Source organism: Pavona decussata, unplaced genomic scaffold, assembly GCF_977016875.1.
Source record: "Pavona decussata unplaced genomic scaffold, jaPavDecu1.1 SCAFFOLD_113, whole genome shotgun sequence".
NCBI lineage: Eukaryota > Metazoa > Cnidaria > Anthozoa > Scleractinia > Agariciidae > Pavona > Pavona decussata.
In genome coordinates this window covers 1,170,738-1,186,998 of record NW_028145527.1, presented here as the reverse complement: position 1 = coordinate 1,186,998, position 16,261 = coordinate 1,170,738, and the positions used below count along the sequence as shown (strand labels likewise).

At 38.6% G+C, this 16,261-nt stretch overlaps 1 protein-coding gene across 3 annotated transcripts; it reads right to left on the bottom strand.

Moving 5' to 3' along the window:
* Positions 1-141: 141 nt before the first annotated feature.
* LOC146470641 (protein ABHD15-like) lies at positions 142-15,932 on the bottom strand. 3 transcript variants are annotated; one of them, XM_085121832.1, is made up of 2 exons: positions 15,866-15,932; positions 142-3,008 (listed from the first exon to the last, which is right to left on the bottom strand). In XM_085121832.1, exon 2 carries the CDS (start codon positions 2,897-2,899, stop codon positions 1,625-1,627), a length of 1,275 nt encoding a protein of 424 aa, XP_084977958.1. In that variant the 5' UTR covers positions 2,900-3,008; positions 15,866-15,932; the 3' UTR covers positions 142-1,624. The 3 variants fall into 3 exon arrangements, with proteins under 3 accessions (XP_084977958.1, XP_084977956.1, XP_084977957.1); XM_085121830.1 differs by lacking the exon at positions 15,866-15,932 and adding an exon at positions 9,000-9,432; XM_085121831.1 differs by lacking the exon at positions 15,866-15,932 and adding an exon at positions 3,673-4,999.
* Positions 15,933-16,261: the final 329 nt, after the last annotated feature.

Sequence of the window (16,261 nt, the reverse complement as noted above, 5' to 3'; positions counted from 1 at the left end):
TTTCAAAAATGGTTGGTATTTTAAACCTCGTCTAAAACTGACGTCAAGCTAGAACTGCCAGCTATTTTAGCAAGACTCAGATAGAAAATGCTTACTTTTTTACGCGCAAAGAGGCAACTGTCACCAGAAACGCAAAAGAGGTACCATTTTTAGCACTTTTAATTCAAAGGTGATTGACAAATGTCAAAATTGGGTGCGATCTGATACCCCCTGTTCCAAACGTCGCGCTACTGCCTTGCAGAACTAAATTCGAGAATTCAATTCGTCTTTTAAGTTTAAAAACCCGGCAGTAGCACGACGTTAGAAACCATTTAGTTTGGCAGGCTGAATTAAGTTCGGCACGACTATTTTGCTCGGCAGTAGCACGGCAGGCCCTATCGTGCTGCACGGCAGTACCACGACTTGGTTTCAAACTGCGTGCTATTGCCGTCTCGAACTAAATTCATAAATTATTTCAATGTATTTTGGGTTAATGTGCTCGTTCAACGCATTTCTATATTTTTTTCTACATTTGCCGCTCGCGGTTTTCTGTTTCGCAGTAAAATAAAGTAGTTTTGCGTTGACATTAAAGGCCAGAATTATTTTGCACTATTCTCATCTATGTATTCTTTTTTTTTTTTTTCCAAGAAAACATAAACGCGAATCTCACGTTTGCCGTTTGCGGTAAACTTAATTGTAAATCTCTCTGTTATCTCATTAAAAATGGCTCTGGATCTAAATTAAGTCTATCTATATCAATTCTTTCATGGTTAATTTAACTAGAAATAAATAACAGATGTAGAAAACAGATAAAAGATAACGTTCAAGTAGTCGGGATTATGAGATTATTTCAGCTTTAAAAGATACAAGGAAAAGTAATATAATGATTGTGGTTTCGTATCTCACAACGCCATCTTGTAATCCCCCAAATTAAAAGCGCAATTGAAACAGAAAATGGCAATAAAGATTGTAATTGAATCTATCAAAACCCGGAGTAGCAGTTTGTGATATCCTGGGCTCGTTGAACGCAAACAGAACTAATCTGTTTTCAAATACTCACTGCTTTGAATCCGTTTCATTTAAAAGCTTCTTGGGAATGACAAGAATCGTTTCCTTTCTATGAGTCTATGCAAAACGCAATAGGTTGAGTAGAGATTGCTTTCACCCTTGTTCTATAAAGCATTTTATATTTAAAACTTCTTCAGTTTATATTCCGCCTTATTAAAGTGTATTCTTTGCTCTACTCCAGAGCAAATAAAACTTTGTCACTCATTTGAATATCAATCGGTAGGCAAAAAAGCGCATTTCAGAAGAAACAGTAGACAAATTAAAACAGAGCAGAACGAACAGGAATATATTTCGAAACTAAGCGATTGCACTTTTAGACGGACGTGGCAGTTTATATGTTAAGATCAAGATTAACATCTTTAATTATTGCCAAACGTTTTTCACTGTTTGGTCGATTGTTCAAATATAATTTAAAGAAGCTTATGCAGAATTAAGCTTCTGCAATCATTTTCTTTGTTTATCGTATGATAAACACATTCTCATTGAATTGCCTGCATATAAAACCAACATACAATTTTGACTGGCCGAACGATTTTGCTAAGTTTATAACAGACGAATTCAAATCTGGAGCCGTTTGCTATGTAGTGTAGCTTCGATTCCTCGTTCCATTGAATTCTGGAAAGAAATGCACGTGATTTTCTTCAGTTTGTTTCGGTACTCCTTGGTTAAACACAGTTTCTAAATATTCACCAGCAAGTTTGTTTGCCCAAGAAGAGGGAAAACAATCCTCTAAAAATCCACAGTGTCCCCCTGTGTCTGTTGTTACCAGGAACAAATTGTTCGAGTTTTTGAAAAGGCTGAATGGAATAGTATCTTTTGGGCAAATGGGGTCATCAAGTGCACTAATGCAAAGTACTGGTACGGAAATGTTTATTATGTTCCGCATAGGATTATTGTATTTCCAGTACTCTTCTAACGAGTTATACTGGTTTAGCTTGATGTAAACCCGTTCATCCAGTTCTTTAATGTTCGAGCTTTGCAGTGCAAGGTTATAGTTTATCACATTTCCTAAGCAAGGATGTTGACGTAAAATAGATTTCAGTTTTAACGTCCAAAGCCAATTGTACGGTTCGGGGATACTGTTCGACTTGAAAAGCGCCTCGGCGTCATAGCACGGAGAAATACAAACTGCTGCGTTAAGCTTGGTAGCTACACCCGTCTCACCCAGATACGACATCAAAATTCCTGAGCCAGTTGAAAATCCAATGGCAAATATTTCAGAATAAGGATACATATGGCTGATAAACTCAATAGCTTCGTCCAAGTCACTTGCATCCCCAAAACTTTGTAGGCGATAGGTTGACAAAGAGGTGCCGCCATGCCCGCGGCGATTGAACACCACCGGGCGAAATTTTCGCGCCAAAGCCTCTGTGCAGGCGGCTACCAAATCGGTGGCCGCGCCAGTTAAATCAGGGATAAGAAGCATTACTGGGCTCACTTTGCTAATAACTTTGTCATCGTCCAACGCAACCCAGTCCAAAGCAACAATCCCTTTGTCTGCCATCTGTAAATATTCGCGCTTAAATTCCAACTCATCTTGCCACCAAATCCTTGGCAAGATAGTCTGAAGATGCCGATTTCTAGCCCAGAATGTCGGCTTGTATTCTTGGCTTAAAAGCTTGCAACCCTTTTTTATAACCATACTGATTCTAGACTTCTTATAGTACAAGCAAGGCTTTAGTTGTTGGCTGTTGTGATAATATAAAGCGTAAAGTAAAGTTATTACGGCCATGAGTACGAGTACTAAGGCAGGTACGCACATTGTGATAGAAAAACCAGCCAATGACGCGGCACTGTAAAACCACACGTCTGTGAAGGAAACACGCAGGGACACAAATTTTATGGATTTCATTCAGAGCTTTTCACCGCTCTGTGTCAACTTGCCCGAATTTCAAACTTGAGAAGATTTGGTTACTGCCACTTCACAACATCTGTGAATGTACACTTGCAGTGCGTGGAATCTGTCAATAAATAAAAAGATGTTAATCAAACTTGAGTTCCTTTGTCGTCCAGTCACTGCGTGCAACAAGGCAAACCTTTGAAATGTTAAAATAGCTTGCACGCGTCGACCAAATTTTGTTCCATTGCGGTTTGGCTTTCGTGCAGAGCGAATTGAATTATTAATAACACCGAGTCGCCTTTGTCATCCTGTCTCGAAGGAAAAGTGAAAATATTGATTTTAAAACTTGAGGCTGAATAATGAAAAAATGAATTCATACGCAAGAAAGCCTTGCGCAACCGAAGGTTAGGCGGAAATATTTAAAGTCAGCGTTTTACCAACTCAACTGGTAGCTTCAATGTGGCTACCTCTGTGGTTAGCGTTGTTTGCAGTGGCACATCACTCTATCAGTGAACTGTCAAGGATGGATGAATATCGTTAAGAACATCTCTGGCTTCTTTTTCGTCGGTAAATCGGACTGAGTGGTAAATTGATACCTTCGCGATAAAAGCGAAAACGAATGTTTTTCTCTGATGCTAGGTATAGAAAGCTAAAGCAGTTCGCCAAAACACAGTCAAAATTTCAGTTGCCCTGTGCTGTTTTCAACGCATGTTTTGTTTTGAAATAAAAACGATTAGGATCGCGAATTTTAAGCGCATGGTGACAACCACGAAGGTGATAAATACCTTTGCAAAGTGCAACAAACGGATTATTCTCTGATCCGGCGGACCAGAAGTTTACCAGAGTGTGAGGAAGCATCGTTCAGAGTAGCCCGTTGAACTTGCCCAGAACTGTTTAGTATGCAAAAACGAAAGTATGTACTTAATATAGACAAAGGTGACGTGATTAGATCAAGGATCCTGCATAGCGTATTTATTTAGGGAGACAGAGGTGCCCTCGTATTTTTCACTGTGTTTATTTACTACCGTTCGTTTGGACAGAATATTTCAGTGCGTTCGTTCACTTGCCCAATCATAGCCTTTACCGACTAGAAGAAAAATCCTTTCAAAAGGAAACGACCGGATATTCTTTGACGCAATTAACATGGCTGTCATGAAAATTAGGTATGTTTCCTCGAGTTATCGAGAAAAACTGTCGCAGTTGGGAAGAATACTCTCGAGTTTACGCCGAGTTTTTGTTTCTTAAAATGCCACAGTGAACACAAAGACGAATTTTTCGCCGCAAAACCGAGTTAACCAGGCATATTCTCTCCCCACTACCTTAAAAATTCGATATGTTTGTTCCAAAGTGAAAATGGCGTAAATAACCTTTGCTCATTTCCAATTAAATGAGTTGTTTTTTGTTATGGCTGCAAAGCCCTTTTTAAAGTAGGAGACCCAAAATAGCAACCTTTCAAAGTCCTTCTTCCTTTTTTGCCTAAATGGGTGATTTGATATTATTATTGAGCATAATTTTCTCTGCATGAATGATTGAAAAATAAAAAAAACATTGAGGGCGTCTACCAAGTTTTAAAAACACATATTCGGACGAACTTGAAAGTCTTCCGGCAATTTTCTTAAAACGTCTTGGTGAAAACTATGCAGCATTCATGTGACCGCCAGTAAACATTTAAATGAATGCACAACAACTCTTGTGTTTGTGTTTCCTAAAATACAAATAAAACTTCGATTTGAGGATAATGTTTCAAAAAATTAATGCCGAATTAAACGATTTTCTAATAGCTTTCAAAACACGACAGCTCGTAACTTAGAAGATGAGTTTTGTCGAAGTTTCCTGTTCAATTTCCTAACATGGCGCCGGCACTTAAGATTAATTATAGAGACGTAATCTGGTTGTCTTTTTTAAGGTAAAATATGTTTGTCGACTATTAAGGATAACAAAAGTCTTCACTTTTAAAATCATTTCGAAAGTCTTCATTTTCATCAGCACTTTCGATCGTTTTAGTATGGACAATAAGCAAAAGCCTACGGTATGAAAAAGTATGCGTTGAAAACGCATTTTAAGTGGACGGGGACTTAAGATCTCTGTATAGAATTCTTTGTAGCTGATTTATGGTCAGTAATTATTATTGCTTCCTTTCTTTCTTTCGGTTTTTTTTATTTTATTTTATTTTTTTTATTTTTTATTTTTCGAAGATATTAGCTTCTTTATTTTCTCTGAACTGAATTCATACTAAAATAATATTAAAATATTATATTAGGTTTCACTCCTGATAGGAGCACTTGGATTTCCTTTTTCCGAGTATCCCTGTGTCATTCACTGAATAATAAATCATTGTCATTCATTCATTCATTCATTCATTCATTCATTCATTCATTCATTCATTCATTCATTCATTCATTCATTCATTCATTCATTCATTCATTCATTCATTCATTCATTCATTCATTCATTCATTCATTCACCAGGCTTAAAATATACCATCGCATTTATTCCATTGCGCATATGCACACACTGACAATCAAATCCTAGCCCGGAGCAATATACAGGATGTTTGTCCCATGAACCTAGATCAATGGCCTAAGCTCCTTCAAGTCACCCCCTACCAGTTTTTCAACTACTGCTTCCTTCCGCAACTTTGTTACGTACTGAGCACATGTTTCACCTTTTGCAGAATCACTTTGACATATTCTATCCCTGTACCTGGTCAATTGTACGATCCTGCCCCTGCCATCCCTAGTTTTTTAGCGTCTTTTAAATTTGGCGTCTTTTGCTTGATCGTGTTTTAATTATTACTTGTATCATGGGAGGTGCCTCGCATGGGTCCTCGCGTCCCGTTAGCACCTGCCCTTTTGACTTTATCACTTTAAATCACTTTGCACATATTTTTCATTTCTTTCTGGCTGTTTAATTTACTGTATTTAACATGTGTGATGGTCAATGAAGCTGTTATAAAAAAGTCTCCTGTAGCTCAGTGGTAGAGCATCCGAACTAGTAATCAGAAAGTCTTCTCGGCACGGCCCTGTTTAGTGGAATATTTCACAATAAGATTCTGAGGTTGAGAATTCTTTCGCGTGACAGTTGATGAAAAGGGAGAATAAATAGTCAACCTCGTTCTCAGGGTTGGAGAAATCCTGGGAATGAGGTTGATAACTAGTGAGCAACGTAGTCAATCAGCTTACAGCACTCAAAAACACTGATAAAGAGGAGCCTCTTTCTGTATTAATTCCTCTAGTAAACTCTTTTCCTGTGTAGATTTACTTTCAAAACTGCTTTCCCGCCAAAAGGGATGACGTATTTTTTAGCCTTGCATTAGCCAATAGGCGTGCACTCTGTTTATAGATCACAAATGATCGCAAATTTGCCCTTCCAATCTCCGCGCAAAAACATTATTACGATAAGTTTTGAAAACATTTCTAATTTAATGGGGGTTAACCGATAGCAAAACAATGTATAAAAACTGTGATGACGCACATAGGACGTCAAGATATGGTAAGAGCATCTACTTGCCTGGGGCTCGTAGCGTACTTCTTTGTTCTTACCACGATTTTACGTCATGTGTGCGTCATACACACTTGAGGCTAAAGGAAATCGGGTAGACAATGTTAAACAATTAGATCATATCATTCGCCCTCGATTTCTAAGTGTGATAGTTATTTCGGAAAGCGCTCTCATGAACTAAATAGAAATCTCGAGTTCGTAATCTAATTGTTCGGTGAATAAGTGAATGCCATGATTCCATTTCTTTCCTTTCAGTATGCAAGATGCTCTTATCCTTGAGTCGCCCAGTAGCGCAATAGTGTACCCGATCGCTGCTGCAGTAGGTCAAGTGAAGTTTGATACCTCTCACCGACTCTGATATGTTTGTTTGTCCCATGCTTGCAAAACTATGAATATTTCTTCTTTCGTAACAATTTACTCTTTTTTCTCTATTCCAGACAAATCCTTTCTTTCAACATCATCCCCAGGGTCTCTCTAGAAGCTTCATGGAGCGGGAATGGGATGCGGTCCTTGCCATGGAAACGACGCGGTCGACATGTTATCCCTTTGATCTCATATTCAATATCGTACGAATACGACAGGACAATTAAATTTTATAAAACGCGAGTTCTTGAATATTTCATTAAAAAAGCATAAACTTTAGTTTAAACTACAAGTCAAAGTAGATTTTCATTAGTGCAAACCAAGAATAACTTGTATTAAAGAAATATAGTTTTGTGGTCGACCATATATTAGGATTTTCCGGAGTACAATCGATATAAACGAAAATGACCTGAATTACCTTAAAAGCTTAATGTGACAGTTTCAACGATAAATATGCTAATTCAATATCTCGAATAAAAACAAACATAAACTCAATTTCAAATGTGTAAAGATCTAGGATTATTCGACCCTCTACAACAATGACATTTAAGAAAGTGGAAATTTATTCCACTCGCGACTGAATCGAAGTAAACGCGTTACCTCGATATGGAGGAATATTGGTCTTGACTGGAGGTTCTTGTTTTTTTTTTGTTTTTTGCTTGTTTTTTTTTTCTATCTCTGTCCTTGAAGTTTACATTGTTACAAAGCGATGACATCCTGAATCTTTTCGCCTTAGTTAACGATGTGGGGAGTTTCCAACGCACTGGGCATCGAACAAAACTCACTTTTCAAATGCAAATGTGTTTTTTTTTTCGCGCGAACAGCTTGCAATTTCCACGAATGACGACGCTATACTATCAAAGTTACAAACAACATTATATTGCTGCGAAAAAGCTTTCTTTGTCATGAATAGCCCTTTGTTGGGAATAGAGACAAAGTTCATTTAATAGTTATTTTGAAAATGGGTGACTGTGTCAATGTGAGAATAAATCACCTGCCTTTTGAAGTTATGATGCACATCTTTGAACTGATGAGGCGCCGAAACATGCGTAACCTGCAATAACAGAAAATCATTTCCCCCACGCAGTGAAGATTGATATCTATCCTAAGTAAAATATTCCATTTGTTTTTGTCTTAATTTTTTTTACAGAACACATCAAAATCAAGAGCCTGTGTGAAGCATTTGAAATATTTTCTCGAAATTATTCGATGTTTTTTTCTTTTATTAAAAAGACGCGACCAATTACAAAGGCAATTTTCCTCAGTGTCGATTCACCTGCCCTGCAATAGATATCCTACAAAGCACAATCGTTCATATTTAAACTTGCAGAGTAAATTAAAATATTCATCCTGAAGCACATGATATTCTACATAGACATCTTGATCTAAAAAATAGACTGTAAAGTCTGTTTACCCATTGGAAAACAAGCAAGATCTGAAAGCTGTGTTTGACGATGTTTCTCTGAATACATTATACCCATGTTAACATCTCCCAGATTTCAATTTCAAAACGTCGCTCCACAGGAACTACTTTCTGCTTCTTTGCAGAGTTATTTTTTTTTCCTTCATTTTTTTTTTTTTTTTAAGAAAAACGGTCGGTGTTTGCTCATTCGCTACGTGGACAAAGAAATCTTCAACGCGTAGGCGAACACTTACGATCCATCATATGGGTCTTAAAATTAACAAACAGAGCTTATGAGATTCAAAACTGAGGCAATTAAGGAATTATTCTGCGCATTAATAATACCCTGCAATTCGTTTTTATACTGCGTTATATTGTTAAAGCTTTCCTTAAATCTTTCTATGTCGGCCTGTCGACGTCAAGCGAACAGCTCAAATCGAACAAAAAGCTAAAACCTCGCGAAAAAAACTGTTAATCTTATCGTCACTTTATGCCAAAAATCAGAACGAGAAATAATTCATCTAGTATATTCTCGTCTTGATCAAAGCTCAAACTACGTACGGCACTGTAAATCTAAAGTCTAGTGTAAAATACGAGCAGCTATTAAGGTGAGAGACCTTGAATAATTTCGCTTCCCAGTGCTCGCTGACGCTTCAACGAAGGCTACCGCTTTTTAATGTATATTCGGAGCGTATTTTGGACAGTTTTTCGCGGATGGTTTGACACCAAAACCGCAGCTAATAATGCTTGCGCCGCAAAATCCAAACACAAGTGCAGAAAATAATTTCAACGATAAAACAAACCATTTTGTTTTCGTTGGAGTCTATCTAATGAAATTGTGCTTACCTTAAACGGAGGTTTTGTCCCACGGAAATTATTTAACATACACGCCGCGAGCGAACAAGAAGAATTGGGCGAGTCGTCGATTTTCTCGCAGATTTACTACGATAGTAGGTATTTTCGACTTTAGTTTTGGCTTTTCCTGTTGCCAAGCTAAAGCATTGATCTCGACCTTACTGCAGTAAGAACGGCTGCCGATATTGTTACTGCCAATATGCAAATACGTGTGCGACAACTGAATTATTCCGTCGATACGAGTAACGGAAAAAACAAGCAAACTTGTCAACATAGTGGCGTACAGCCAATAGGCCTTCGAGTTTCGTCCATTCTTACTGCTCGGTTTCTTTATGTTTTGTTTCAACCGTTCGATGTACCATGATTCTCGCTTTGTGAAAATACATACAGAATAATCAATTTTTCACTCCAAATTTCCCGTTCAGTGGTCGAACGCGCTTTTAAACGCAACTTCACCAACCGGCAACATCCAGACATTCCTATATAAATAGATCGTTGATTTCCAGACATACGGGCAAATATTTCCACAGTATTTTAATTTATGACGAGATGTCCCGTTGTATTTTTAACTTGAGACAGCATCTCGTTTGTATTCATGTATAAAGGACGGTCGGCATGTATAGGCCCATCTGTTCACTGCATTCATGGTTTGACTGGGTACCACCCGGCTTCCCCTTTCAAGGCGTTCAATTTTATTGTTTTTCTGTCCCATTCCCTTCTAGGAGGGTATTAGGAAGGTGTTAGCTGGCAAGGCTAACGGTCCAACTTAAAACACGTTTTGTAGTCTTATGGTTCAACTTGGATGTGATTTAGGAAAAAATACACGCACGCACGCAGGCCCCAGAGAGTCGGCCACCACGATTGTTAGCAGACTGTTTTGATGTCGTAAACCCTCAAATTTTAATTTTTAATCTCCTATAAGTCTAAATGTTTCTCAATCTTTCTAAAACTCATCAATCCTTTTTTTTTTTCTTCCTATGTTTTTCCTCTTCCATGTTCGAAAAGATTAATGTGGCGCCGTATTGTAAAGTGGGTCTGGATTGGGTTGGCTGATAGCTGTGGAAAATTGGCCAAACTTTTAACTGTCAGCCGAGAAATTGCCGTTTTTTCAACATATCTGATCACTGAGCAACGTTACGAAAATTGTTTGCTGAGATGTGTAAACTTTGCGTGAATATGGTGTGAATTTTACTTGCAAATAATGAAGTTATTGCCTGGAGAACACGTTGCTAAGGAAGATAGCTCGGAGCTCCTCACAAATTGTTTCCTGAAGACGTGAGGTCGTCAGGAGATGAAAAGCAGTTCGTCAAGTCTCGAAAGAGACTGAAATCACTCGAAAGATCTTCGGAAATCTTCGTTGATACTCAGCACTGTTCGGCTAAATTGCCGTCTCTTTAACTCATCTGATGTGAATTTTACTTGCAAATAACTTGCCAGTAACCATGAAGTTAATGCCTGGAGAATGCGTTGCTAAAGAAGATAGCTCGGAGCTCCTCACAAATTGTTCTCTGAAGACGTAAGGTTGTCAGGAGATGAAAAGCAGTTCAATCGTAAAGTTTTAAAAGAGACTGAAATCACTCGAAAGATCTTCGGAAATCTTCGTTGATAGTCGGCACTGTTCGGCCAATGAGAGGCGCACCGTTGATATAATACCAAACCACAAGAACACGCGAGAATCAAAAAATAACCGAGAACCGGCATGATTTAAAATTGATACCCGAGAATGGCCGAAATGTTAGTTGATATCTGAGAATCCAACATCCCCATGAAGACCCACTGTTCTGCATGGTGTTCAAAAACGCTCAAATTTTAATTTTTAATCCCCTAAAAATCTAAACGTTTCTCAATCTTCCCAATACTCATCAACGCCTTCTTTGTCTTCGTAAAAATTCATCACAATTTATTGTGAAAGATTGAGGTGATCCTGGCTGTCAACCCATTTTGTGGATTTCTACTATGATTCCAATTCATTGCTCTATTTTCTTTATTAGTAACCCATCTAGGGCCGGTAACTGCTCAATAGGTTCATGTAATGTAACATACCTTCAGCTCTAGAAGAAATAGGTGAAGAGGTCCAGTGGATACTGCCGAAACAGGACCACTGGGATTGTGGCCGAGCAAAGTTTTCTGCTAACCATGAAGAATGCTACTCTGTTTGATTATGAACCTATTGGGGCCTTTTTGAATTGCTTGAAACGTCGAAGAGATACTCAAGTGGACCAAGAAACGCTGATTTCAAACTGAATCATAACTCTTCTAGAATTTCTCTCACGAAGTAATTTCAATATTCGTTATCGCTCTTTTGGCTAACAAAAATAGAAACGAACCTATTTTGAATGTCAACACTGTTATCAAAATTGTTCACGCATTTGACGGCTGCTGGTTCCATTTCTAGGGTGTTGGTTAATCTCATCAACACCCTATTGTAAAACACTCGCTTGATTCAGAGAAGCACCAGGAATCTTTGGGTAGCTCTTCTGCCGCATTCTTAAAGGAACTGGTTCTTCACTACAACAACTCGACGACAGTTCTACAATTATCCAGATCCATTCTACGTCAACTCTACAAGTAATCTAGACTATTCTACTCCATTCTACATCTTTTCTACATCTTTACTACAAGTATCACTTAAATCACGCCTTACTTTATAATGCGCTGTAAACATGTTTACGACTATAATTCAACCAACGCCAGATGGTCCCAACCAGAGATAAGAATTGGTTTTGCCAAAATACACTAACAGGAAAGAACAACACAACTGTTCTAAGGAAATAGATGGAAACTGAAACCAATCAGGCTGATAAAATCCTTAAGTGTTTTGCCTTGATTTCCTTCTTCCTTCCTTCCTTCCTTCCTTCGAGGAGGCCCAAGCCAAGGTTAAAGGAAGCAGGCAAACCTGTACACAGCACAGCTGTTTCAGTTAACTCTGATCTTTGAACAACACGAAAATGTCAAATAATCTGGAAAATATCCATCAAAACTATCGAAAGGAAATAACAACTATATTCTAAAATTTAAGTCAAAAACACACGCTTACATTAGCTTCACAACACTATTCAGTTAAGGCTTCAACATGCTTTCAACACTTTCAGTGTTAAACAAAAGGTCGGGGGCGTTCAACAGCTCTATCAACATTGTTGAAAGTGTGATGTTGCCAAGCCTTGTTGAAAGCGTGTTGAATCAAATTTAAATCGGTTTAAACTTTCATTTAACATCGATTCAACATTTCTTTTGCCCTCGAAAATGCTAAATACCGTTTAAGCCGTTTGAACACATCGTTCAACATTTGTCCAACATTTTCCCAACATCCGGTCAACTTTTGTTTTAGACGAATGTTGGTCGGCAAACGTTGAAACTGTTTAAATGGGCTTTAATTGTCGTTAGGGCGTTGTGCCAAGCTACTCGCCGGAAAAGTCACGCGATGTCAAAACTACGTTTTAAGTGCCTCAGTCTTCTGTTATGCCCCCCCCCCCCCCCAAAAAAAAAAAAAAATAAAAAAAATACTAATTAGATTTATGCATTCCTAATCAGTAATCTGACGTCAAAATACTAAATGTTGATGGAGAAGCATCATATTAAACTGTCAGAGAAGAAATTAAAACTTTGTTGTTTGTTTGTAAGTGCAGTTTGACTGCGTAAAATTCAAAATACCACATAATTAGAGCGATTTTTGAATGAATGTCGGAAGTAATTTGCGTTTGCTTGGTTTTGTTCTCCTTTACAAATTGTCAAACACTTTTATCATGAGCCTGTGGCTCGGGGGACTGGGAGACCACCCCCTGTGTATTTGACATTAAATAAATTATCTTATCTTATCTATCTAAAGAAGGATACTAACTAATTTAAGGCTCTCGAGGAATAAAAAATATATCAGTACAAAAAGAAATTTTTTTGAAGCAGTATAACGTATTTAATGCAATATATATTTAACTGTAAGTCATCCATTTTCACAGTCGTACATAGTTTCACATGTCATGATAGTAACGAGGATAGTCCTCATTTATTGGTCAGTGGAATTACAACTCACTCAGTACGTACCTAATGTATGCGAAAATATATGGTACTGCATGAGTTAATAACAGTCGAACGATCGAGCGCGGGAGCGATCGAGCAGGTGCCAGGTCATATCCCCAAATCAGTGCTATACCGTCTCATTTGTTTCATGCTCTTACGAGCTCGAGATAGCGTCCACATCACAGAAAATGCGCTAGCAACGGCCCTCTATTAAACACGGTGAAGCTTTTAGGAACCACACCAGGATAAGAGTGGGGGGGGGGGGGGACAGGGGGGCGAGAGCCCGGGAGAATAGGGGGCGGGAGGGGTACGGGAGACGGGAGAGGAAAGGGCGGGAGGCGGGAGTTCTAAGAGGACAAGAAGCGGGAGAGCAATACAAAACGGTGAATTTTTTTACTTATTAATGCGTTAGAATACTATCAAAAAAAGAACTCAACAATGTTGTACAATGTTATTTGTCTTCCATTTAGCGTCCTCCAAGGCTTTACGCAATATTTTATATCCGAGGGCACACGAAAATTCGTGCTCAGGCGATAAACAGAGTTACTTCCGGTGAAATTGTAAACCCTTTCATTGTGTTACGTCATAGCTTATGAAATGTCAAGCGTGGCATGTGTACACATATGTGAGTGCCGCGCAAGTTTTTAGAAGTCTCAAAAGAGGTGAGCAAGGCGAGCAAGTACGCGTCTTGTAAATTTAGTATCAGAGATTCAATGTGGTGTCCATTTTAGTAGTTCTTAGTATTTTTCAGTGCGGTAGTGAGAAATCTGGGGCATGGACGACCTCTCCCAATGACCGTCAATCGGACCGTACTAAAGATTTTGCTGCATGGTGTATGGGAATTTACGAACAGAATGCTGTTTCAATGAGCACGTGGAGAGTGCGGAGTGGTTCGTTTCACGACACCGTTTTTCGTTTAATTAATGGACAAGGCAAAATCGATTCCTATTACAATAGGCAGCCAAACAGCATGGGAAGCAATCAGGAACGACTTTATAGAAAAGAGGAGTAGGATTAGGAGTAGGAGGAGATCAGTGCAGCCTCCTCGGCACATTGATGAAGACTTCTTTTTGATGAACAGTTTGTCCGGCCTAATTTCGGACGCTTTTTGCATTTAATGCAGTAATTCTTTCCTCAGAGCAGTAGCAACGAGCTTAGAATTCACCACCAGTAACCCAGAGATTTAAACCTTGGATTGAAAGAAGGTCCTAAAGTTTCATTTTACCTTTTCCCGAACTAAAAGCAATTTTTTCACGCAGTTTTAGGGAGTAAGGATATCGAGAAAGATATCAAGATTATAATTAGTGTATCAAGTAAACGCGATGGATCCGCAATAAGGAGCCGAGAATTAGGGAGATGTACCGAACTCTACACTGGGGCGTTTGGCTGCCAGCTCGCCATGTCCTACTTCCCTATTTGAATTACATGATCCCAACAAATGAATAATTAAGAAATGCAACAACTATTACACTGCACGATGGACAAGACTGTTGTCACTGAAAGAATGGTTAAACCGTCAAACAAGACGAACATGTTAGTCAAAAATTAAATACAAACAGCGGTGATAAACATAATAAACTTGCGCATTTTAACTTGACGTAGCTTATGAAACATCAAGTTACATAAAATGCGCAAGTTTATTATGTTTATCGCCGCTGCTTGTATTTTATTTCTGATCAAGCTACGATGGCTCAAGAACAAAAGTTTTTATGTTAGTCAAAACTCCATTAACTCAGAGTACAAAAGCTATCAATAATGTTAACGTTATTCAAAATATATATAGTAAAAAGTTGAATAATGAAAGGCCTACGAATGGTACGTCCTGGTACAGCTTTGTGACTAATACGGGTTTTGAAGCCTTCTAATTTACTCGGGGACGGGAGAAACGCGAAAAAGGGCGGGAGGCGGGAGGCACAGGTACGGGAGGCGGGAGGTTCTGACCCCCCTGTCCCCCCCCCCCCCCCCCCACATAAGAGGTGCTCATTATGGCATAGTGGCGACGGTTGTATGCGCAGGAATCGGGGATTTATCCCGCAGTGAGTGGACATTTATTTAACAAATTACTTCATTAAAAAGTAGATCGTTGGATAATGACATTCCAGACTTGTGATTGGAGTTACGGCTATGGGATAACAGCCATTGTAGTACGCCAGCCGAGAAACAGTGGACATTAAAATGTTTTCCGTTCTTTCTCGCGAAATGAAATCAGCAAGATCTAGCGATATTTCATGGTTATTTTTAATAACAATAAAAAATCATTCCACCCGCGCTTGTTGGATATGGGATCCGGATGATTCATACGCGCCAGGAGCCTCGTTCAACCTAGTTCCCAGGGTTTTTCCAATGTAAATTGGGGAACGCGGCCTGGAAACGAGGTTGCGCCTCGTTGACAACTATCCGCTAAAACGAACGAACATAGTAAACGAACACAGATATTTTTATAATTAAGTTCTACAAGTTCTCAAACTTCAAGGTTTACTGTGAGTAGTTTGAAAGAAATCGGCTGCACAGAAATTGCTGGAACATTAACTTCTGAATTTTGGTTCCAAAATATCATGCTTGCGTGTTATTTTCAAGTGCTGCAAGAGGACTAAAATAATACTGCGATCGCACCTGTTATTTTTAAGTTTGATGCCACCTACAATTCAGCCGTTGCTGAAAAATTAAAAACGCTCGGACGCTCTCTGATAAAGCTATAAGTAAATGAAGAATGACACTTTCAAAGTGCGTCATTTGTGAATTCCGAAGTGATGAATTTACGACTCGATTTACGAAAAAACTACCGATTTGTTTTCCATTCTTTTAAGTATGATAAAATTCAGCAAATATACAAAAGGGCTCACCTAGTTTCAGGCCGGCAGGTATCCTCGACTGAGCTCGGCGAGTCGTCTGGTTAGTTCTTTCACACCCTCCATTCTACAAATCTTTCGCAAAACGCTTCGTGTGAGCATAATTTATTCAGACTTGCTGCTTTCTGGTTTTTTTTCCGCTTGGGAATCTCGTATCATTGCCACATTAAAATTCTTTTCTTTGCTTTTTTCTTTGTACATTTTTTCCATGCAGGTCATATTTTTGAATTGCATGAATGTAGTTTTTGCGTGCGGTTTAAGATTTAAAAATAAAAAGTTAAAACATTAATGATAAAGAAATTTCTTCATACCAACTAGATCTTTCCATTGTTAGTTAGCTCTGATAGTTTAATTGGTTGTTAATACCCATCAAGGTAAACGTGTTGAATT

Bases quoted from the DNA above. Each gene is read 5' to 3' on its own strand.
- LOC146470641 (XM_085121832.1), bottom strand. From the start codon at position 2,899: ATGAAATCCATAAAATTTGTGTCCCTGCGTGTTTCCTTCACAGACGTG.